We start from the raw sequence: 26,607 nt of genomic DNA on the forward strand, positions 1-26,607 counted from the left end.
TTATATTGGTCTGTTTAATAATAGAAATGAGTAAGTATAAAATAATCGTACCTTAAATATTATAAATTTAAATGTGCATTTTTTTAAAGATAATATACCAATTTAAAAAAAAATAAAAGTTACAATTTTTTTTCTTCAATCTCATTAATACTAATGAACAATAATAATAATAAGATTTTGTTTTACTGTTATTTTTCTTCTTTCACAAAATTGAAAATAATTAATTGATCAATAATGTAAAGTGTTATCTTTTGTTAACTACATAAATGCTTTAAACCATTTGCTAAGTTGAACAAAATCCTTTATAAAACACTACAATTTGTCACGTATTGAAATAAAGAATATGTATATATATTTATAGTATTATCCTATACGAGCAAAAATATTACTTGCTCAGCTGTTGCAAGAAAGCGAACTAACGACCAACCCATTACCGCTAACTATACCTCGTTGTCACGTTCTTGCTATACTGATGCAGTCACTCACGCTGTAACGACGTAGCTGTTGTGTTCGGGAAAATTTATACATTCGTTCGTTCGTATTACTTGCTAGTCGGAGATCAAGTACATCAGAACTTAAATTATGACGCGTAAGTAATATTGGCATGCAAGTTTAGTGTAGATATCTTATTTACTGAAATGTGAGGAGATATGTTTGAATAGTAGAGTAGTTTTGGGTATAGTCTCTGTTATCGTGTATTGCAATTAATATCACTTATTTCTTGAGTTCATTATAATTTGCTTTTACTTATACTTTGTATTGATTATTAATATTGTTTGCCATCATTTTTGTAATTTTTCGATTGTAGAGCAAACATGAACCTTTGTTTTCTTTTTACGAAAACTGGTAGGTTTTTAGTTATTTAATTTTTTTTTTTTTACATTGTTAGTATTTTTTAATAACAACATTCGTAAACGAAATGTTTTGATTGTACTTAATATGCTCTTTTATGTCCACCTTTCCTTGATAATTAATTTTGACATTGTTAATATTCTTGTGATTTTCTTTATTAACGCAATTTTTGAGTGGAATGAACGTCGTTTATATGTAGTATTTACTAAATTGCTGAATCTGCTACTATGATAAACAGTTGTCTTGTTTACAAAAGAACTGTTGTCTTATACTGTATTTTTGATTTCATAAGATTAAAATGTAGGCTCTTCATCGTAATTCAACTTAAAATACTTTTACTGTAACTTGTGGTTTTTATTCTTTAAAGAGATTTATTAACAATAGGATACGTATAACATTTATTTTGTGGTTTTGTGCTTATTGTGTATGAAATTAATTAAAAAAGCTATTACTCAGTCCAGATTTGGTTAAATTCTACATAACATTTTCCTTATAATGTTTTGAAGTTAATCAAATTGCAATCACTTTTGGTAATCCTTTTTTATTAAATTAAATTATTGCATACATTTCAGAACTTAATTAAAAATTCTACTTACAAGGAAAGTAAACAATCTAATTATTTTTTACTTAAATTATTATTTTAATTCCAAAAAAATTAATCTTTTACAAGCTACTAGATATGAAGTATATGGCAGAATAGATATTTCTGAGCAGGAAAGTTATGGGAAGTTTATTTTTATATTTATTCATTTTGACTGTATTTCTCTTTATTGCACATTTGCACAATTTCTTGATTTTGATTGGCTAGATTAATTCCTCACATGGATTATTAAAAAAAGGTAATTAAATTCTTATTATAATTTGAAATTTTTAAAGTTTTCCTCTTTTCTGAATCAAAATAAGGAACTCCATTTGTGAGTTTCTCACCATTTGCACATTGTATTCTTTAGTGTGGATAAAATGTATGACAAAATACTTAATAACATTACATAAATTTTTACCTGTGCCTGTAAATTTTACCAAGGGGCAAGAAATAATCTGGATACTAAGAATCATTTCTGAAAAGAAAACCAAATTAAATGCAAATTTAACAGAATTATTCTAACATGCTTGAATTTAAGAAACTGCCACACAAAATTTAGTAACTAGTTGGCGGTACATGTAAATTCCTTAAATTGTTATTAATGAATTGTGATTATTCATTGTTGTTAGGCTGAATTCTCATGCACTTTTCTTTCTCTGAATTTCTGTTTTCTGTGTGTAATGGTGTAGACTACTTTATTTCTCTTACTCAGCTGTTCTATCAATCCTTTTTAAACCAGACTGATTTATAAAGTAAAATTTACATTAAATAAGTAATGTAATTTAAAATTCATTCACATTACGCTTGATATTTTTATAATGAAACTAGAGATCAAAATGTTTTTAGCTTTATTTTCATATTTAAGTGTGCGCGCTCACACACACACATATATATATATATATATATATATATATATATGTGTGTATTGTATTTATCCAAATCTTTCTCTGTACGAATTATCTCAGACAAAAATAAAACCTAGCTTTCCATCAGCACTACGAAATCTTAAGTGTTTCTTACCATTTCTTATATTCTCCAATTTTTACATTAAAAGTACTTTCGAGGGTTTCCCTCATCAGTTAATCAATATTTTTTTTTTACTAAAACATTAAAAATTGCCGTATATTGTAAAGTGTGTAGTAATGAAATAAAATAAAATTGTCTGGCCTAATTGCCAGTGGCCAGCCACACATTTTACAGTAGTTTGGCTGGCCACTGGCAATAATTTTATTTTTGTTACTTTTCAAGAAGATGCCCACAGTTAGTCAGTTGTCATTGTAGTAAGAAGAAAATAAAAGTAAATTATATAATAAATAAATATAATCTAACCAAACAACCTATACTCACTTCACTTGCTAATCTTGACTAGCAAGTGTAGGTTAAATTTTGTTCGATCATATTTATACTTTTTTAGATTTATTTATTTAAATTTACCTTCAATTTATATAGGTGTTGTTTTGAAAATTTCCCCATATAATGAAATTGTGTAGATTGATACTAGCATTTAATGCAGAAATACAGGTTAGGTTCTTGTTAAGTTATACAGTAAATTACTGTACTTTATTTACTATTTTGTTGTTACAGTATCATTGTACTATTTTAATGATATTATAGTACAATGTATGTATTTAAAAAAAAAATTATGTACTATTTATTTTCTCCTTTCAGTGGCGCCATCTAACAACTAACTGACTAACTAGAGATCGGCTGCGAGCATCTTCTTGAAAAGTACCTTATTTTTTATTTTTATTTTTGACTAAATGTTTTACAATATGTCACAATTTCTAATGTTTTAATTTTAACGTGAAACTTTTAAAGAAAATGTTGATTAACTGACTATAAGGAAAACCCTTGATCATGCTTTTAATGTAAAAATAAGAGAAACAATAAGATAAGGTAAGAAACATTGGTAGATTTTGTACTGATAGTAGAAAGCTAGGTTTTACTTTTGTCTTTCTGATATTTGGTGGACAAATTTTTATTAAATTTAAAATTATACCAAATTTTTCATTGGATCAAGTATTAAGTTATTAACATCCATAGCAATGAAATATTGGATTGTCTGTCTATGACCTAAACTAAATGGATGGAGGATTAAATAAGAAACCTTTTGTTACAATTGAAAAATAATATAGAATAGAAAAAATATAAAATAAAAAGGTATCTTTAAAAATTGATTATTTTTAGTCAGGAAAATTATTTAGTTTATGGTACAAATTCCGTTAGAAAAGGTAGCAGTTCAAGTTAGCATTCTTTATTGTATAGTAAAGTTTTATAAAGTCCTTTGTTTGGAATTCTATAAATTAGTTTTTATGAGGTTTATTTTTTGCTGCACCTTATTTTTCACTGCACCTTATTTTTCACTTCTTACGTTACCTATACTAACATTTTAGAAGCCTCCATTATCTGATTTCAGCCATCTCCTGTGAACCATCGCTGCTCCCAGGAACCAGGAGAGCATTGTTGGTGGTTCATTGAAACTGATTTGACTACTTTCCATCGTGTTGCTGATGGTCTACATGGACTTAAGTTTATTAGTTAATACATTTTTAACATTTCCATTTACTTTTACTAGTAGGATATTTCCTAGTTCATTGTGTTCTTTTAGTGGGTGGAAAACTCTCTTCAAGGCTTAATTTTAAAAGGATACAAATTTTGATTCTAATCCTCTTTATATCATATTTGCGTACTATATTCTAATTCTGGTCTTATCCATTAATATTTGTAATATTTTGATTATATTTCATTAACTGTAATAAGTTGATTTTCAGTATCATTGGTAGTTATCTTCAATAGTATGAATAATACTACTGCCAAAAATCTGGAATCATGGTTGTTTATTCTGTTAGAAATTTTGTTTTTAAGTCTCTGTAAATAATTTTGCGTCGTATTAATAAATATTATTACTTTCATTAATTTATTTAAATGGCACAGTAAAACTTAACTTTTTCTTAAATCACAATAACAAAATTGATCTGTTTCTTTGAATAATCCTTCTGATATTTAATCTTTTATGGTAAAGAAAGAATAAGTGATAGTAAAGAAGGTAGAAGTGGTTTTTCCAGGAGCAGTTTTTCTAACAATTTCATGGCATGTTTACTTGTAAAGATACATTTTTTAAGAGATACAATCATCTAAGGAAAGTATCATTAAGGGGAGAATTATTTTAAATTTGTTTTATCTCTTAATATTATGATAGTAATTCACCACTGCCTTTGTTCTTAGATAAATTGGAGCCAGAAAACTGAATTGTTGATCTGTATAATTACTGTGTTCTGTATTTTTTCTTTGGGATACATAATTGAGAAAGACAAATCTTAATAAATTTTAACCTATTTATAATGTGACTACATACATACATACACAACAAAATGTAATAAACAATATTTTCTGTAAGTGAATTATTTTAGTGAAAGGCAAAGTCAAGGTATTTTTATTTATTTATATGTCCTTGAGTATAACAAGAATGAATTACTTCTATAAACAGTAAACTACAGCTTGCTAAATGTTTGCATGGTTAAGTATCGATTTAGTTATAAAGCTAATATAAATTGTATTTACTTTATTAATTGTATTAAATTAAAATTATTTGTAGTTACCTGCATTTGAAAAGTAATTTTTTATCAGTGCCATTGTATTGTATTTTGATTGCATTTTCCCCCATTTTTAATAATGTTACAGTAATAATGTAAACAGCTATTCACTTTCTTGATGGTTGTGGGTGTGCATTATAGTTTTTTTCTGAGGTGGAGGTTTTTGTGTTTAAGTTCTTCTATAAATTTTCTATTATAATTTGCAGATACAAATAGGATTCTTCACACCCTGAAGCATTATCTGCTGAAAATCCTCATGTCTGAACATGTCCACCCGACCCAGGGCATCCAGGATGCACCTTTGTGCATGCAAAATGGAGTTTCCTCCACATCGCAAGCCAGACAGCAGTCTGAATAGTCAGGAGCGAACCTAAAAAGATATGACCTGTTACCACCATGCCCAGCCAGGAATTGCGTAAAGACTACAATCAATTGATCTGTAAGCCCTACCGCACCAACTCCTTATATCACCAATCAGACAGTAAGTCCTTTCTCTCCTGCATCCTACCGTTCTTGCCAAGTATTCATCAACTCTTGTAAATTGGCCACAATCAATCTCCTCTTCTCTGAAGAAGGAAGCAGTAAGCGGGTCAATTGGCATAACACCTACCAGTACCTCTGCAGCTTCTTGAGATCATACAGTAAGCTGTAGATGTCCGGAGGCAGCATCTCCTATGCAGCGCAGCAAGTATTCCCATACAACTTTTATATCTCAGAACATCTGCCCAGATCCCTGACCCATATAAGAGGGAAGAATATACCTCACTTGATAATAACCTCCTCCTGAGTTTTCCAGGTCCCGGGTGTTGGGAAGTAAGATGGCAACCACACGCATTGTTCTCTCAACTCTTTCACAACTTTCCATAACATGGACTCCGTACCTCAATCGAGCATCAACCCAGATTCCAAGGTATTTAATGTTCATTCTGGAACCCTCCTTCCCGCCAGTTCCAGTGACAGTGTTTGACGTCTTTTCTTAGTGGTGACAGTACTATCTCCATCTTTTCAGGAGTCATCCCAAGGCCAACCTCAGCCTTCTAAGTGCTGATCCTAGTATACAATGCCTGAATTTTATCCATAATCTCTCTGTGGTAGGCCCGACTGCAAGTATTATGTCATCCGCATAGCCGACCACAGCAACATCCTCTGGAAGTGAAATTTGAAGGACTCAATCATATACTGTATTCTGTAAGGTTGGTTCAAGGGCCGACCCCTGCTGCACACCCTGATTAATTGCCCTTATAATCGTGCCATTCTCCACCATATAAGTCAATTGCCTGTCTCATAAGTAAGACAATAATTTTAACAATATGTAGGAACCTGCAGATTCTGGAGAGTATTCACAATGGCGATGTGAGAAACGCAATTGAATATGTTTCTCACGTCCAACTCCACCAACGCACACAATTTACGTTCTGTAAGATACATCCAAGCCGTGCCTATCACCTCCACCGCATCAAGTGCAGACCTGCCAGCTTGAAAACCATTTTCAAGCCCGAAAATGCTGCATTCTCAACTGTATGAACCAGCCTTTGCTAAAGCATATGCTTCATGATTTTCCCCAATGTATTAATCATCACCAGTGGACGATGATCCAAGTTTCGGCACCAATACAAGACGCTGTGCCTTTCACACTTGGGGGAATATCCCCTCTGACAGGTATTATAAATGTTGAGAAATACATCTATATTAGCTCGGACTGCCAATTTAATCACAAGGTTCGGTAATGCATCAGAACCAAGGACTTCATTCAAGAACCAAGAACCAAGGCCGTGATCAATTCTTCCTTAATGAACACTGGTAGATCCACTATCTCACCTGAGGTAGTCGCCAGAACCCCGTCTTCATGTGGAAATAATCCATCAGTGATGTGTTGGGCTGCCTCCACATCCATAGCGTGGGTACTCTAGGTCTCACAGCATACTTTATCTTGTATGGTTGCCCTCATGGATCCTTTTTAATCTCTTCAATAAATTTGTGCCAGCAAGCCTTCTCAGATTCCCTTATGTGCTTCTGTAGCTTCCTCGTTCTCTGTTTCTAAAGTACCTTACAATGTTCCCTACCTGAGTGGAAATAAGTCCGCTGAATTTCCCTTCCAGCCTTTAGGCATTGGCTGCGTTTCCGTGAGATCTCATTTCACCAATAAACAGGTGGATGACTAGCCCTGTAATACCTTTGGGGAAGGAGACCATCACAAGCCCTCATCAATTCATCCCTTCTGCCACTTTAATCTTCAGTAACCTTCCTCAAATCAAGGTCGTCCATGAATAATGCGGATCCATCCTTTAGTCAGGGGTCGCCCTATCACACAATGTCTGCCATTGTCATTCATCATAACAGCCTGGTGGTCGCTCCTTGTATAACCTTCCTACACCCACCAGTCTTGAATTTTAGCCACAAAGGCGGGGGTGGCATACTTTGTAGTCTGTAAGGAGAGAGAGGGCAAAACTAGAGGAAAATTGGGTAAAGGTGGAATAAACCTTATTGTAATAAGATTCTTAACATAATAATTCACATCAATAAATCTGAATTTGGTTACAACTTTAGGACATTTAAAGATAAATCATAATTATTAAAAAAAAAAATAAACCAAATCATTTGTGATCCATTTTATAGTAAAAGGTTTATGATTTCAGAAAATAGTCTACATAAAATTCTTTTTAGTGCTATTAGCATTTTATTCATTGAAGTGGTAATTATTTTTCTTCCATATCTTCTATTGCTTAACTTGGAATTTACCAACCACACACATTGCCCACATTTCAGTTGCATATATATATGCAATTTGATTGTTTGTTTAGATAAATATAATTTAATTCTTAAAAACTGCTGCTACATTTTAAAAACAAAACAGCAGTTTGAGTTTTACTTAATCAATGAACAGTAAGTTGTATTTTTTTTTTTTTCAATTTTTCATGAAGATAATATTTAGAAAACCAAAGTTGGAGAATTATATCAATTTATAAAATTTATTCAATTTTCACTTCCTTGTTAAAAGATACTGTGACAAAATTTATTTATAAATTGTTCATTAACTTTAGTATTATATAAATTTCATATTATTATTTATTGCATTATATAAAGTAGGTGATCTGGTTAGAGAAGGTTAAACTACTTCCTTGGTATAGTTGTTCCTGCATTCACTTTGATAGTGAAATGTTTAAAACATAATCTGAATTAGGAAATGTAGAAGGTTAATATAAAAATGATTTTGGTAGAGAATATTTTTAGATTTTAAACATTAAAATGTCTGGCATAGTTGGATGAATTTATGTTTATCAGTAGTTTATTACATAAGAGAGAGAGCGAGGGAGTGAGTGTATATACATGTGCATACATTCTTACACATTTACTACAGCTTTTCTCCTTTTTATTCATGAAACATACTGCTAATTTTCAGTAGAACCTTTCAATGTACTCATTTATATTATTAGTATTAAATATTTACCAAAGTTAATCATAAAAGACTGATTCTAAAAACGGCAGATAATTTTTTAAATGACTAACCAATTTTCAGTAATCATTCTATGGTTACATTAAAAGTACTTATACTCAATAGACTTATCATTGTAACAGTTTTTCATATACTGCATAAAAATCAAATAGTGTTCTTTTGTAACAAAAATAAACATTTTTCTATAATCCAAATTGACTTTCTTTTTAATGCAGAATTATGTAGTATTGGATTATTCAAATGGACTATAATTAATTCAGGTACAATATTTCAGTAAACCCTATGGTTTACCCTATGGAAAAACTGATCTAAAGTAAAAATAAAGTGGTGGAAGACTAATATATTCCTAAAAAGCAACCCCATTTATTATAACCATCAAATGTATATAAAAAATAAAATGATTTTGCTGAAAATGGAAAAAGAAAAAGGAAATGATTTTTTATACAGAAGTCAAGGATGAATCACTTTCACTGCCTACCTATGCGGCAGAGTGGCGATTTCATGGCCTGAAAGTCTCACATTCAAATCCTTAGTTAGGCATAATTCTTTCACATGATATAAAATTTCCATTTTATATTCCCATGCAAAGGTTTTGAGCTTTTATTGGCTAATTAACAACCTAATAATATAACTTCACAGTTGAAAATATAATTCTAATATTATTAGTAGTTTACTCTAGTGTTTTTTAATGTAATGGTTTTACTTACACCCTTGAAGGATTATTTCATACCTTTATAATACTTTTCAATAACCCTGTTTAATTTTTTTTTTTAAATTGTATGTGCTTTTTAAAATTTAGAATTTTTTAATTGGAAATGTAAAGTATGATGAGAAAAATAATAGTGTTAAATAAAAATGTTATTTAGAAGTTATTTGAATCTCTCTGTAGTTTTATATTCTATGTTAGTAATATTGGAGTAATTTTATTTTTTAAATGGATTTGGAAGATAGGATTTGTAGATGAAATTGAAAATGTAGATTTAAATTTATTTGAGAAGAGGGAACCAGTAGTATCAATTTTGAGTTAAAAAAGAATCCCTTTCAATCTCACTTTTTTCAAAATTTATCTGTATTTTCTTTGTTTCAGCAAATTAATAGTTATATATTTTCATTTTTTTTGTTGCCACATGTTGTGCTTCATATCAGCAAGCACTACTCTAGTTGGTAAGATGTCATGGGGAGTTGTACAGTTCACATGCTCACGTGCTTCTTTCCTAGCCAGCTGAGTATGTGCAGCACCCCACCATGCACCAGTGGCTTTATAAGCAGTGACATGAAAATGTAAAAACATTCACTCTTGACACACCACCAGGAAAAGAAGAATGAAAAGTTCTCTTGGCTGGCTCAATGTAGGCCCTGCCGGTAAAAGCTAAAATCCTCACCAGAGCAGCTGGCCTGGCCAGCCCAGCCCCCCTTCCAGATATGGAAGGTGGTTATTTATCAATTAATCCATGGGCTTCAAACGGCCTGACCAACAGGCCTACTAGCAGAAACCGGCTGAACATGGGATAGTTTCGTTTTATAGAATTATTTTCAAGTTATTAAAAATCACTAAAATTTTTGTGTTCATTCAATTTATTATACCTGTGAAATATCTGTGTAATAATAAAAATATTTGATTTTGTTGTTATTTTAAGCTTGTTTATCTAATAATTCATTTCATTTTAGGTGGAAATCAACGAGATCTTGCTCGCGAGCGAAACCTTAAAAAACAACTAGAATTGCAGAAAAAAAAGGGAGCCAATGACAAAGGCCCAAATAAGGGAATGACTTTAGAGCAACGTAAACAAAGGTAAGTTTTTCTTTATCTGACTTACACAAATCTCATATATACATTTTATGATTTTTATTCAGTTACTGCAGTTATCTTAACGTGAAAAATATTGGTATTCTTGTTGAAAAATAACCTTGTTTTGCTTTTCTTCAGCAGATGTGAATTTTACAAAAAACACTCATTCTTTAAGAATAGGGTCTCTAGAGAACTCTGTATTTTCTGTAGTTTATTTTCATTACAAGAAAACACTGTTAATTACTCCAAACTATTTACTGGGGAAAAAAGTACTATAAATTCAAACAAGATATGAACAGTTGAACATTTAACTAATAAACTATTTGTCAGATTACCCTTTGTTAACTCGTTGACATCCTGTGAAAAATTGAAGAAAAACTTTAATTGCTATAAGACCTTTCTTAAACATTTTCATCATTGAAACTTTGCATCTCATCCTGTTTGCTTTCGCATTTTCACTTTCCCAGCAATAGCAATGTATGGTGATATACCAGATATGGCTTTAATAGGAAAGTGTATGGACTGGTAAAAAAAAATTGGTCTTTTTTCAATTTTGTGCCTTAAAGAGAAATTGTAAATAATCTGCCAAAATTTTTATTCCAGTGTCCCAAGCCCAAAAAAATATATTTTTGTCAGACGCTTATATGTTGGCCTTTGTTTGGTCTTATAACTCTGTACCCATTGACCGATTTTCTTCAAATTTTGTAGACAGGTTACTGCTACCTTTAGGGGGAAAGTATACATTAAATATGTGGAAAAAGGGAGTAGGGGTGTTTTGGAAAAAAAAAAATTTAATCTATTAGGACACTCCAGAAAAAAAATTCTTACTAAGGTAGAAAAATTTTGTTATAAAAATTACAAATTATTAAAAAATTTATTTAGTATTCACAATTGTCCCAAAAATGACTACATCTTTCTTCAAGAAAGGAGTTTGCCCATTCACTCCAATGGTCTCTAGAAACGAAAAGTATTTTTTAAATAAAAAAAAAATTATTTATTTTAAATTTAAATCCAACTCACAAGGTGTACCTATTGCATTTAAAGGTAAAAATCTTATTTCGATAGTCCTTACTTCTAGTATTTCTTGAAAAGTTAGTCAAAAATGTTCACCCCTTTCTAGAAAATTAAAGCTTTATTTATTTATCTAGAACTATGGTTTTAGTTTGTTTATTAAACAATTTTAAAAGTTTTTTAACATTTTTTATCAATATGTAGGGATTATTTTCTTAAAAATGACTTTTACCAGAATTTTCTCCTTGAATATGGAAGCCTCCAAAATGAAAAACAAGTTTTTCATTTTTCAAGAACACAAAATATACCCACCATTCAAATTTATTTAGTCCTCCACAAGTATAGAAATAATCAGTTTTTTTTTTGTATTTAATTAACTATGAATAGAAAAAATTTTAAATAAATATTTTTACATAAAAATGTGAAAAAATTCATAATTTTTTTCAATAAATAGAAATTATATTATCATAAGATACAAAATAGAGCTTAAAATGATTGAATTTTCAACTTTTTTCGCTCCTACCCCCTTTTACACATTAACATGAATTTATTGTTAATGTGGATTATCATCATTCATTTTGTTTGAAATATCAGTTTTTGTACTGTTTATGTTGCATCTGTTTATCATATTTTAATGTTTAAAAATAATTAATATCTTCACAGGAATTTCTGAGAATTTTATGTATCTTTCACATAGCATAAATTAAGTCTGTTTAATTTTTTGACAGTTACACTCGTAAGGTATATGTTTGTCAGTATTTTATAGCAAAATAAATGTTCAAGCGAATTAGTAGCTTAAGGTTATGAAGTAACTGTATTCTTTGCTATTGAATATTTTAATCTAAATGAACATTTTTGTATAAAGCAAATGTTAATGATTAGTAATTAAAATTGACCCGATTTTCCTATTAGAAAATTAATTTATCTCTTCACTAGACTGTATTACAAATTAAAAAGTTCTTTAACCCATTAGTACTTCCTACAATTGTATAAGAAAGTTTTATATTAATTTAGCTTCTATTGATTAATGCTTACATAAAATTAACAATATTTTGATGAAGGTTCAGAAATATAAAATATAAATAACTATATAAGAGATAGAGGAACAGACAAAGAAATAGTAATTTACATTCTCTTGTCCAATTTAGGATAGTTGATAAGAAAATTAGGTAGTGGGACTTTGTCATTTTATTCAGTCTATAAACAATGTTTATGAACTTTTCATCCTGTTTTTTAGGCTGCAGTTTTTACAGTTACATATACTAGGATAAAACTGTAAGAAGAATGGTACTAAAAACCTTTTATATTAGAGCATAGTGAAGAACCCCTAAATCAGCCCAGTATCTTTACATGTGTTACAGTAACTATAATTTAATACCACTACTGAATTTAATTTATCGATTCCAGCCATTTTCTATAAAGCAAATGTATAATTACATTAACTTTGCTGTTTAAATTATTCATGTACTTATTATATACAATACAATACTTACAATTCACTTACAGAATTTGTTGAATATATAATTCAGATATAATTTACTGCTAAAGTTTCATTTAGCATGTTACTGTAAGTATTAAGTTATATTCTTGTTAAATATGTTATTTTGAAATTTAACAAAATTTCTCTTTCAATTTAAAATAAGTTTAGTTATTAGATATTCATGAGTTAATGAGTTTTCACCAACAAAAACTGGATTAAAGTAATTCAGAAACAGACGATTTAAATATAGGTTTGTTTAAAAAAAATTTAATTACTTGTATTTACTATAATTTGTGTGCAGTGCAGAATTGTTCATTGAAAAGCTGCCATTACTGGAAATAATTTCTTTAATATAGTGCTGATCATGAATAATGTGTATAATAAAAGAATAAATACAGCTAATTTGTTAATTAGTCTTTGCAATGAGTTCTCTTTTAGATAATAGATAAAATAAATGTATCTTTAGAAATAAGTAATGTATGTATAAGTAATGTATTATGGTTTTTTAAACAAATCCACTGACTAATTTGGTTTTTATTACAGTTTTTATTTTATTGCTTTTAAAATATAGTTTGATTTAGATTTACTATATTATTAAAAGTTATTAAAAAATAGATGCATTAATTTAATGCATGTAGTACTTATGTTTTCTGTGTAATTTATTTTTTGTAGTTATCACTTTTACAAATCACTCCATGAACTTTGTAACAGAAGTATTTATTTTTATACAATCAGATCTATTTATTTCAAATGAATTACCGAAATTTCAGTATTCATTTAATTGTCCTAAGAATTCGAGACTATTTTCTTACAACTAACCATGATTTCCAGGTAAACACCTCTGTTACTTTTAGATCAGATTAGATGTTGCAATGTGAACAACTACTACTGCAGTACCTAATATTAATTTTACTCTGTTGCACATGCTATAATGATAGCAGAAGTAAGGTCTTAATCTAATAGGGTAAATATATTATGAAACAAACTTGTGAAAAATTAAGTCTTTTTTTTTGTGTGTGTGTGTGTGTGTGTGAGCGTGCACATGTAACTTTGAACAGTGATCTCATTGTTAATGGAAAACTGCAGCTGATGTGTCCGCAGTTAAATTTTTTTTTCTTCTAAGTTTTACAATAAAAGTGATTCTATTGTGCATAGTATCAATGCATAGTAGTGAAAGGGATGATTAAATTCTCTACAGCAGTGGTAATTTTGTCACCTGTTAATGATATTATGAGAAATCTAAATAAATAGTTTTATCTGCTTCTTAAATATATTAATGTAAATAAAATCTACTATTAACAGCTATTAATTTATACACTTTCAGTGTGATGAATAATTTTTAAAACATAACCACTGAAAGCACAAAGTTCACTATAACCTGGATCTCATTTTGGTCTCCTTTTCTTTTATTACTTTTTTAGAATGTTACTGATGGTCCAGAATTTCAGAGATCAAACCTGTTTTTTTATCTTCAATATTTGTTTTTTGAACAGGGGGATTTCAACACTCAGTGCATGTTTAGATTGAATTGTTATATTTATGCTTCTCTTTTTTATTTAGAAAAGAGATTGACCTGTCTTGTACTTTCTTCTACCTTTTTTACTTCCTCTATTGTGATCATGAGAAATTTAGGTTTTCAGATTTCAACAGAAATATCAATTTTGACTAGTTTCAGTATGATGTCTGTACGTACATATGTATCTCGCATAACTCAAAAACAGTTTGTCACAGGATGTTGAAGTTTTGGATTTAGGACTGTTGTAACATCTATTTGTGCACCTCCCCTTTTGATTGCAATCGACTGAACCAAAAGTGTCCAAAAAATCAAAAAAAAATTGGATTTTGGACTTTTTCTTAACTGCATTAATAAACCCTCATCGAGAGCTTTTTAATGATATATCATAAGTGGTACTTATTTTCATTCATTCCAGAGTTATAGCCAAATAAAATTTTAATTAATGAAATATTTAGATCTTAATATTGAGTTATTAACAATTATTAACCTCCGATTGTAAAAAACTTTTCAATAAAAAGTAGTTCACTAATGACGATGAAAAGAAAATATGAAAAACATCAGAAGTTATTAATGAAATAAAATTTTATTTACTTTTAGTTTTAAAATAGTGTACATGGAATTTAATAAATGTACAAGGAAGTCATGTGGTGTCCACATCAGATTGTTTATTTTATGCTTTTACTTGACACATCCTCATTACAAAATAAATGTTCTGTGTTTGGTCACATTATTTGCTTTCTCTCCCTATTTGAGATTATTACATGTACACCTCTCTTTACCCTAAAATATTCCTCTACTCTTATATATTTTCTGGTTTTCTTTAGCATTCTTGTAAGTATTTTTACCTGTATCTCTACTTGTTAAATTAAGAGGTTTATCTACTTGTGGATTGACCATAACTAGTTAATCTGAAAACTTTAAAGCAAAATTGAGGTAACACTGATTGAGTTTCTCTCCTCCATCCAACTCGATTTCCATAAGAAATATTTTTTTAAAAAATTTTGTTTCTTGGTTAGTTTTCTCAAAATTGTAATGGAATTTTCTAGCAATTTCATTCTTGAAAAATTATGATGAGGTAATCTAAATGTAGAAAATGGTGATATTCAACAGATAGCTTAAACTTAAATGTAATTTTATCATTCTGTATATATTAATTTTATTGATTTTTTTTCAGAGATGCGGAATTGATGAGGGAAAAACAAAGAAAAGCGATGGCGCAAAAAGATTGTTCAGCACAAAGTTAAAACAGATGAAGGGTGCCACTAAATGGGGATAACCCTGACCCTCAGGCGCCCTTAGATAACATTTTCAGTTTTATATATATATATATATATTTATGTATATATATGTATATATTGTGAACTCTTTAATTTTTCTTGTATACATATAGAAATTATTATATAATACATCATAATAATTCATAATGCCAAAATTAATATTAAAGACTAATCAAATTAACTGTAGAAAAAATATCTAAATTCTGTTAAACTAAAATTATTTATAACCAAAAAGCACTGTCATATTAATTTATTTTGCACGATACCTCTTGATTTCTTTTTCTTATTAACTTTGTGCATACTACTAATATAGAAATAAAATAATTTGTGAATATTCCTTGCAAAGTTTTTTTTTTATTAATTATAAATGTTAAATGTAATTTAAGAGTGATGTATATTTTTAGTATTTATTCTATCATTTTCTTCTTTACTGCTGCCTTTTTTTAAATAAGTATAATAAAAATCTATAAAATTGTCTTCTAACAGCAGGAATATGTGGAATTGATTTGTTTTTAAAAAAAATGAAATTTGTGTTTTTGTTTAAAAAAAAGTAATAATTGTAAATTAGAAGATACATTTACTTTGCTGTATATATATTTATATATAATAGTTAGGAAGTAAATTGTTTTATTTTTATTTTTTACATCTTTATAACCTGTTTTCTTGTAACTATGAAAATTGTTATAAATTAATGATTTGCTCTAGTAAAACAAGCTGTACACAGAGTCTGGACTGAATGAAGGTAACTGCTGATAACAATTTATATCTTTGAAATTGATTCCAGAATGCACGTTTCATTGAATTGGACTATGGAAAAAGCTCACTTGACACAAAATGTAGTCTTGAATACTCTTAGTAAAGGAGGTATCTGATTTGGAAGTCAAGAGTTACAGCGTTCAAGTCCTAGTAAAGCCAGTTATTTTTACACGGATTTGAATACTAGATCGTGGATACCGGTGTTCTTTGGTGGTTGGGTTTTAATTAACCACACATCTCAGGAATGGTTGAACTGAGAATGTACAAGACTACACTTCATTTACATTCATACGTAATCCTCATTCATCCTCTGAAGAATTATCTAAACGGTAGTTACTGGAGGCTAAACAGGAAAATTAAAGAAAAGTAAAGGAGGTATGAGAAACCTTAAAAAGAAAAATATGCTATATTAGTACAACTGCAAATTAATAAAAGACAGTCATTTGTGTGACCTTATATGCTATAATTTTGTTTTATAGGAGAAAAATCGTATAAATTATTTTTACTACTTAGAAAAAACATGCAGTTAAAAGTAAATTGACTCCGTGCTCTTTTATGGTAAAATGTTATATTTTTTTAATTTGTAAATTGTAGAAATTATGTTGCCTGTTTAATAAAAATTGCACTAGTAACAAGATCAGAACAAGTCTAATATCAAAAACTTATGTTTGTGGATATACTACAGATCTTGATAGTATACCAAAATTTATATGGTCAGATAAAGTTATATGGTCATTTACCTAATATGATTTAGATTGTCATTGATAAAATTAATAAAATATCAGAAAAATAATCTCGCATACAGTAATAGAAGAAAAAGACCAGCTGAAGTTATTACACATTGACTGGTATAGATATAGATTTGTCATTTGTGTGTAAAATTCATATAGTCCACCCCAAAAAAAAATGATTGTATAAATTAGCTTACATAAATGTATATTCTTAAAATATGATGTGCTTTACATATTTTTCTGTTGTGTTGCTGTTAGCTATTTTGCTTCACAAGCTACTTTAGGTTTAATGGAACGATCAAGTAATAAGGGATGGTGGGTCTAGAAATAGCATGTTTGCAGTTATCAACAAGAAATGAATTTGTTTATACAGCAACAATGGGCAAATGCCTATTAACCATTACTAATTGGTGATAATGGATTTTGTAGAATGTGAAAAATGCTGTATCTAACTGGGTCTTTAACCTGTAACTCCAGGAGAAGGCAGATCAAGATCACTCCTGCCATGATAATTCAAAGATAATGTAGCATTAATTTATTTTCTTTCTTTTTGTGAAAATCATTACTGTCATGTGAATGATTAACTTTGTCAGTGAATGATTAATGCCTTTGTCATACTCTTTTCTTTGATAAGTAAAAATTTGCAACATTCATTTACAGCTTATCGTATAAAAGTGAGTCAGAACAGAAAAAAAATTTGAGACAAGAAACGGCTTTCATTTTCAAATTGGCCTATTATGAGCAGAATACTCAATTTTGTGCATAATAAATTTTACAGTTCTTAACCCTTCACCCTACAGTTGATTTTGTTTCTGGAACAAGTAACATGCATGATTGTGTGAGTGACAATGTATTATGACCATTAGAATAAGTGTTGATTAAGTGCATTAGAATTTATATGCATTAGGATCTTTTCTGTAAAATTATTGATCATATTGTTGGGATCCTTTTAGTTATAGTACTGCCCCTGTACTATATTTTTCGCTTTATAAAGCAACTGAAGTTTGTTATAAGTGAATGGTTTCTGATTTTGTCATTAAATCAAATTAACTTTACTTTTTACAATTGTAAAAAAAATGTTCTGTATGTTTTCATCTAAATTGTACTAATTTGAATTTTTGTAAATGTAATTTGTAAACATATTTCCCATTTGTGTTATTTTTTGTATTTGGTACAATTGAGTATATTTGTTGTAATTTAGATTTTTTTGCATGATCGATGCATAGGCTTATAATTTACTTTGCAAAATGATTAGTGCTTATAAATCTTAAACCACCAAAAATGGAATACTTGATGAAAAAATTTTAGCTGTGGAAAAAATTTTAGTAAAAACAAATCTTGAGATTTCTTAAGATGTTCTCTTGTTGCATTGGAAGCCAAACCTACCTTACTTTCCACCATCATTGTCTCCCAAAAAAAGTTGTTCAAGGCTTTCCAGTTCAACTTAGAAGTATTAAGATGTGTAGTTAGATTATTATTAAATTGCTGATTAAAATGTGTTTACTATTCTTTTGAGTTGTTAGAAAGATTATTAAAGATGCATAATCTGCTTAGTAAGAAATAAATAAACATAAGAAGTTTTACTTGCATCCAAAATCTACAAAGTCTTTCGGCAAATTAAATGCCTTTATTCTGCTGATGTCTGTTTTGTTTCTTTTAAGTGGAAAATTAAGGACTATCAACTGCTATTTCATGTTTTTTTATACATCATATTTGCAGTTATGGATAAGCGAACTCCTCAAGGTTCCCTAAATAATGTTGTGCCTGTTACTATTAATAGGCTGTATTTCCCAGCTTTTCTTGACCCCCAAAAAAGAGATGCATGATATGAAAAGTTTGATTTTTGATTAAAATTGACTAAAGAATAAGGTAAATTATATTGACGCACACAAATGTTACAAAACTAAGAAGAATATTGTATTTTTGACTATACATTATAGCCAAGAATTATAACTGACAAATCAGAGAAAAGCATGAAAGTTTTGGTCAAAAAAAATGTGCCAATTTTTTTAAGTACCACAACTTATTTTTGTACCTGTTAAGAATTTACAGTATTAATGTTAATAAATAAAATCAGTAAATACACAACTTATGATTTAACCTGAATTTATTAAAATTAAATAATTAGAAGTACAAGATGTTTCTGAGATTACAGGTCTTCTCTTTATGTGGGCATGTTACCAAGGAATTTGACATAAGATGTCTGATAAAAAGAAAAGATGGAAAGTGAGTCGGTGTTCTTTAAAGCTCTTAAGACAGCTAGGTCACCTAGGATGACACCACCTACAATTTGCAGATGTTTCCATGGCAGGAATTGAGACCTCTAAACTGAATGTAGGCATGAGGAAATAGGGAGGATAGTATAGACACAAAGTTACAAATCTTAATGAATGAAGTCAAGGTAATCCATCAATCAAGAAGACGATCAAAGATTTGGTGATTCGTCTTCAAAGTTATATGCCAAACATTTGGCTGGTTTGGTGCAGGAGATCACCAGAGTGTAATATCTACGGAAGACAAATTGACAGCCAGAGTGGAACCTGTGGTGCTTAGGGAGATCCTAACACCTGACTCCACTGAGGAACTCAATGAAAGTTATTGATAAAAGGTGGCATAACATTTTTTTTTTTTTTTAAAACAAGAAGAAAAATGATTCCCTGGGAAAGATGAGGTACGGGCCAAAGTGTTTGTTTGTCTTGAATGTACAAAGTGATAAAAAATGATCATTTATGAATGTCTGTAAGACCGCTGTGGGGGCGAGAAAACACCTCAATGCGGGTGACCTCCTGCCAGGTACATTAATCAGAGGTCATGACCACTGAAATGTTAGGTGAAGAAAAATTGAAAACTACGTTCTCCTTACCTCAGGTGATAGTAATGGGAAGGTTGGTCAAATGCTGGAAGGACTTAAAGTAGAAATTGTAGTAATCGTGGACGTTGCACCATAGTTGTGGCAACAACTAGTGGTAGGCTGGGAACACTCACAAGAAAAGTCCTTGAATTCTGGCAGTTGCCCCCCTATGAACACTGTGGTTGTCAAGAGGGGGGTCTTGCATGCTGACAAACTGAAGGCATCGACTTGGCCACAGACATTGTCTGTAAAAAAGGGTAGAGGCGGTGAACTCGAGGTTAAGCTGTCGTGGCAGGAGGCCTCCAAAAACTTAGGATAAATTAGCTGCAGCCACAGATGTTATTACTTTAGACAAGGGACGTGGATCCATGAGTGTAATCTTGCATGTTAAGAGATCAAGACATTGATGCTACAAAAGAGGAGGTCGTGGAGGCCATCAGGAAAACGTTGAAGAGAGATGTAGGAATGACAATTACGTCCTGCATACGGAAGCTGGCGACAGTTATTCTACTAGGTAAGGATGCCTCTCGGCTCTGGACTTAGTAGTAATCTGGCGGCATTCCAGCAGAATTGAAGTGATCAAGCCGAACTCCAATTGCTTAAAGTGCCGGGAGCCTGGCTTTACGTCGTCGTGGTGTACAGGCCCGGAACGAACTGGTGGGTCTGGGCATAGGAAGACAAAATATAAGGATCCCCACTGTATTACAGTGAAGCTCCTCGTCCGAGCTGTTCAGTACTTCTTGGTCCTTTAACTAGAATATATAATAGGTTGCTCTTCGCCGGCCACTTTCCAGCATGTTGGAAGCGTGAAGACTTTGTGTTGTTCAAAGGTGGCGACAAAGCTACTGCTGTTAGTTTTTATCGTCCACTAACGCGATTGGAAAGGTTTTTGAGAAGGTCCTATATTTGCGTATTAATGTTAGATTGATCACTGATCATTTGCTAATGAACAACCATCCGACCGGGAAAGAGCACTGAGGATGTCATACTAAAGATGATTGATATAGTGTCCTCTAGTTCATCCAAATATGTATTGGGGATTTTTCTGGACATATCCGGGGCATTTAATAACATAGTGGCCCTCTGCTCTGTTTCAGATGCAGAACCGCATAAGTGTACACGAAATGAATTAGAAGTGTTTGAAGTTATTTCAGCCCTCTGACCATTTCCCTGCGTGATGGCGGCTCAGAAGTTCGTAAGATATTAACTAAAGGATGCCCTCTGACAGTGTTCTAAATCATAGAATTCGATTCCAAGTTGCGTTTGAGGTTGCCATGTGGTTGTGGTGTCGTAACATATGACGACGTGCTACTACTAATTGAAGTGGATTCGCGTAACGAGGGAGAGTTCCGAGCCTGGAGTCTACATAAGATGATTTTCAGCCCAGAGAAAACCACAATGATGTTGCTTAAGGACCGCTTCCCGACGAATATGAGGATCCAAGGCTGGTCTCCCCATTCCGGTACGTTACGGTTCAAAAATACCTGGGTGTTATGTATGTGGCAAAAAAGGCCGCTGATGCATTTTATGGAATCCGAAGAGTTACTTATACCGATTGGAGGTTGAATTACCGTACCATGTGTGTCCTTTACAAAAGTATCAGTGAGGTTATATGCTGCACCTGTCTGGGCTCACCGCTTGGCGTTTAGGTGTTACACTGACATTTTGCTGCGGGTCCAACGTCTGCTGTTGCAGGCGTTTATAGAACAGTCTGTGTTATGGTCGGAGTCAAACCAATAGATATCTTGGCTAATGAGCTACGGTTATTTCCAAGGTAAATAACCTTTTGATGTCAGAACGAAAGCAGGAGATTGAAGACCGGGGCCTTGCGTCTTGGAACGTCAGATGGGACGAATTCGCTACACGCATGGTATATTTACTAAATTGTCTGATGTAGGTGCGATTAGATTGGTTTCCCCAATTAGTATCGCACAGTTTATCTCCGGGCACGGGGCATTTCGGGCGAGTTTCGTGAATTCGAGTCGATGCCCGGATTGTGGGATTGATGATACAGTGGACCACGTCCTCTGTGTCTGTCCGCTATATGAGGTCGAACGTTCACGATCTGTTAGGGAACTTGAGAGTACATTCCTTTCTGGATGATCCGCAAGGAGTGGCCTAGTGGCTGGTTTTCTTTGCGGTGTGTAGGTCTGCAGAGGGAGTTTAGTCTGGTATTTGATCGTGGTAGGTTTCCGGCCTAGGTATTGGATTGGTTGGAGGTAGGCGCATAGGTATCGTTCCACGGTTATATTGGAATTGTTTATGATTAGATTTGAGGCTCCCGCTGGCGGGGTGTGGTAGCCCGTGCGACTGGGGACGTGGCTTCGTTCCGCCGGTAGCGTTCCTGATTATAATGTGGTAATGCTGCGCGAGACTACATGATGGGACCGGGTGAGGGTGCAGGTTTTGTCCCCGGCTCCTGCGCGGACTGGAATGAGGTTACGTTTCCCTTGTTAGGTGACTTAATTTGGACATAGGTCTGAATTTCTATGTTGCGTAAAACATCATTTTGATTGGTGTGAGTGTGTAGCACTGATTTAACTTTCAACTCGTTCGTTTTCTGAGGCATTCACAGTCACAAACGGTGCTGTAAAATTTTGACTAGGCGCGGGGTCCGCGGTTTCGGTTAGTTAGAGGGAATCATGTTAGGTTGGATGTGAAGTGTGCGTTTGAGGCCTACGTGAAGGCAAAATTTGATTTGTATTTTACTGATGCAATGTCTGCCGAGGCATTTACATCTGTGGCATCCTGGCCGAGGGCTGGGTGATGACTGAGATGTTATCAGTTACAGGGTCTAAAGACGACCTCTGGTAAAGCCCCTTAGGTCTCGGAACGGCCCTAAGTGTTGCGATCGGTAACCTCACAAGGTGGGTGTCTTCCCCCTATGAGGTTGGGATGTAAGGTGCTTGAGGAAGACCATTGCAGCGATTACGAGGCTGTTCTATTTGAGATAGGATATCATGAACCTAGAAGTGTGATGGCTCATACAATATGGAAACCTAGTGACAGGCCGACTCAACGGATTCTCCGCGTCATCACTGAGGACGCAGAACTGAAAAAGTCGCAAGATGAACTGCAAGATTGAGTAAGCTTCTGCAGGAAGAATGCCAGCAGAATTCCAATGTGATAACAGGATCAAGTCTACTGGTGGTCCGATGAAATTGCTGGGCTGAGGAGAGCAACATATGAGGCTAGAAGAGTACTACAGAAGATGAGAGATAGACGGTCGGATGATATTCTTGGGTGAGGCGGAGTATAAAACCGCTAGGAAGAAACTAAGCGCTGCAATTAAAAAAGCAAAATCAGATGCTTGAAATTAATTAATTTTTGACTGACTTCGACCCTTGGGGAAGAGGCTTCCAGATAGCAACTAAGAAGCTGGGTAGACGGCTCCCCTGCTTGTCTAGGGCGGCGATATTATCAGTTTTCTGTGTTGTGAAAAAGGAGTAGACCAAGATTCTCAGTAATGAGGTACACAGGTTCTCTCTTGGGGAGTTACAGTTGGCAACTAAAAAGAAAAGCCCAGATCCGGATGGGGTACCAGGGTCGGCAATAAGATTGGCTGAGTGTCATCCCTGGGTTCTGTTAGAGATGTTGAATGTGGCTCTTGGAAGGGGAGACTTCCCTTACAACTGGAAAGTTGCAAGGTTAGTTCTGGTCCCTAAACCCGGATGCAGGAGATTAAGAATTTTAGACCTATATGTCTTATTAATTCAATAGGAAAGATAGAGCTCTCCGTTGGTTTCTCAGCCAATCAGTACGGCTACATCCGGGGGCGCTCTACTGTTAATGCCATTATCTATGTGATGAAATGGGCTGCAAAACAAGGAGGAAGAGACAAATCCCGTTATTTTTCCTGGACATACGGAACGCACTGTGAGCAAATACTGATAACTTGGCAGTCATCAACAGGTATCTGCATGAACGAACTCTACTGGTGGATACAGAGGAAGGACGGGAAGATTTACTATGTACGGTGGCGTCTCACAGGGATCGGTTCTCGTGCCAGTACTTTGGAATATGACGTACAACGGCCTTCTGCGCATGAAGTTACCGGGGGACCTTGATTTAGTCGCGATGACGACGATTTGACCCTGTTGGTAGCTGCAAACACAGAGGACCGAGTTGAAGAGTTGGCCAACGAAGCTGTAAGGAGAGTCAGTGGTTGGCTCAGAGAAAGGAGGAAGGAGCTGGCTTCCAATAAGACGGCGGTGTTGCCGATGGTGGCCATCGGAAATTGAGAGATATGGTTGTTGTAGTATACGGACAAATAATAAAGGAGGATAGGGTAGTTAAGAACTTAGGGGTATATTTGGAGAGATCCAGGAAATTTACTAGCCATGCCTGGGAGGCTGTTGTAAAATCTTAGGGGACCATGATTACTTGAAAGAAACTGATGCCGACAGATTCTAAACCCAGAGGTGGTGTAAGGAAGCTTATTTTTATCAGTAGCAACATCTGTAATATTATATGCGGCCCTGGCCTGGATATAATTATATTATATGCGGCCTGGCCCTGGCCTGGTTCGAGAAATTAAGAGGAGCTGTGGACTTTTACAGTCATTCCAGCGTAGACTGGTGATCGCGTCAGCTATGGCATAACGAACAGTATCCGGGGCAGCGGTCGGAGTAATAGCCGATGTGCCACTGATCAGCCTCAGAATTAATTTGATTTCCAGAATTCACAATGGGATTCCCAAGAAACAGGCAAACCAAATAATGCTGGAAGAATGGCAGGCATCCTGGGAAGCCTCAACTACTGGAGAATGGATCAGGCGTCTGATTCCCTAACTTGAACCCTGGGTCCAGAGGGGGTGTCATACTTCCTCACACAGTTCCTCTCGGGCCACAGTGGATTTGGGGCATACTTAAACAGGTTCAAAAGAAGATCCTCACCTGACTGTATATATTGTGGAGCGAAAGATACCAAAACATGTGTTCTTTGTGACACATGGAATACTTTTCAGCTGCCTAACTAGCCAGCTTGACACCAGAAAATGTGATAGAATTTGTGTTAAGAAACTAGTCAGTGGGAACTGGTATCAAGTATGGTAGCAAATATTCTCACCACAAAGGAATAGAAGAGAGAACTGGAATGCTGGCTGACTGAACTGAGTACTCGGTAGGATTTCTACAGTGCCTCCAGCGGAATGATAGTTTCAGGGAAAAGTTCTCTGAGAGAGGCAGAAGAGCACGACTGAAGATGAAGGGGTGAAGGACAGCTTCCTGCTGAGCTGCTGTTGGTCTGTGCTTGCGTGGATCAGCGACAGTGATGATACGGGGGGACTCTGAATCCCCTGAGTCTGAAGGCTTCTGCCAGGAATGTGATAATGCTTCAATGCTGGTCTGGCCCTGGATGGGGGGTTTAGGTTTAGTCGGTAGGGTGCAGGAACACGTACGCACTTTAACACCTTGTGGAACCTGTGGCGAGTCCGTCACTGCCCCTTATAGAACATATATAACTGGTATTCCCCCTCCTCAAAAAAAAAGTAGGTATGGAAACATTAAACTCTAAATTTAAAACATTTTCTGAAATGAACAACTATAAAAAAATTAAATAACTAATCCCCTAGACAGAGAGTGTGGTCTTAGTAAAAGACTTAGAACATTAGTATTTGAAAATAATTACTTAATTAGAATAGTAATTCTAATAATTACTTATTAGAAATCCAGCATTGATTTAAAAAAAAAAAATGTTATGGTAAAGGTTGTAACTCTTAAATTAAAACCTCTGCAAATATGCTTCTCAGGTAGATTTACCATTTCTAATTGTGTAGCATTTGTATGTGAAAAGCATACAGAAATGAAATACTTTATTTGCAATCGTTCAAACTATACTACTTTACATAAAATTCTTTCTGTAAGACAATTTTTGTTATTAAATGACATATGTACATCCCCATACAATAATAAATATCTTAGAGCCCCAACCTTTTAAACATGACCTCAAATCATTCACATATTAACTACAGTGGGCAGGTAATTTATTCTAAATTAAAGAAATAAAACGATTTATTTTTTAATGTTATGAAATGCCGAAGATCATCAAATGCTGTGCATTTTTTTAAAAATTGTTATTTATTCCAAAAAGAATAATAATATCCACTTCTTTCAAACTAGACAATAAAATTATCTCTGCTCCTTACTTATAACAATTTGGTGTACAAGAGGACATTCCAAAATTAGACCGTTACCTTTTATATTCAATTACAAATTCATGTAAAAGTTAAAAATCAAGTAAAAAATATTCTCGTTACCAAAACAATATTATTTTGTGATGAGTTAAGAAAAAAAACCACTAATCATGCTTGAATTTTATGCACTCTCATGTGTACCAAAATATCTGCTGAAATAATTTTCAATTAATGCCTGTAAGTTTTTATTACATTCTTCATTGATTAGATTTATTTTATACCTTCACATACTGAAATAATTATTTTACATATGTTAATGCCAACTGCAGCTGTTATTTTGTATTTTTGTGGTTAAAGTTCAAGTTTTTTTGGTTCAGTTTTCTTCTATATTTCCTGGCAACTATTAAAGCAGTTCTTTTCATTACTGTTGATTGTACTTTCAAATTCCTTCATCATTAAATTTTATTTAAAGTTACAAAAGTTTTCAGTGATATTTCTCTTAAATAAATTCATTTAGAAAAAAAAAATATTTATTTTTTTGGAACTGATAGCCTTAAATTTTCAATAACTTAAAACTCAAT

The 26,607-nt window shown here is 32.8% G+C and overlaps 1 protein-coding gene across 1 annotated transcript; it reads left to right on the forward strand.

The window, feature by feature from the left end:
- Positions 1–431: 431 nt before the first annotated feature.
- Positions 432–16,177, forward strand: LOC142321963 (putative SERF-like protein). Its single transcript, XM_075360519.1, has 3 exons — positions 432–589; positions 10,151–10,274; positions 15,453–16,177. Exons 1-3 carry the CDS (start codon positions 583–585, stop codon positions 15,520–15,522), a joined length of 201 nt encoding a protein of 66 aa, XP_075216634.1. The 5' UTR covers positions 432–582; the 3' UTR covers positions 15,523–16,177.
- The last annotated feature ends 10,430 nt before the right edge of the window (positions 16,178–26,607 follow it).

The sequence above is a fragment of the Lycorma delicatula genome, chromosome 3 (assembly GCF_047948215.1).
Source record: "Lycorma delicatula isolate Av1 chromosome 3, ASM4794821v1, whole genome shotgun sequence".
Classification (NCBI taxonomy): domain Eukaryota; kingdom Metazoa; phylum Arthropoda; class Insecta; order Hemiptera; family Fulgoridae; genus Lycorma; species Lycorma delicatula.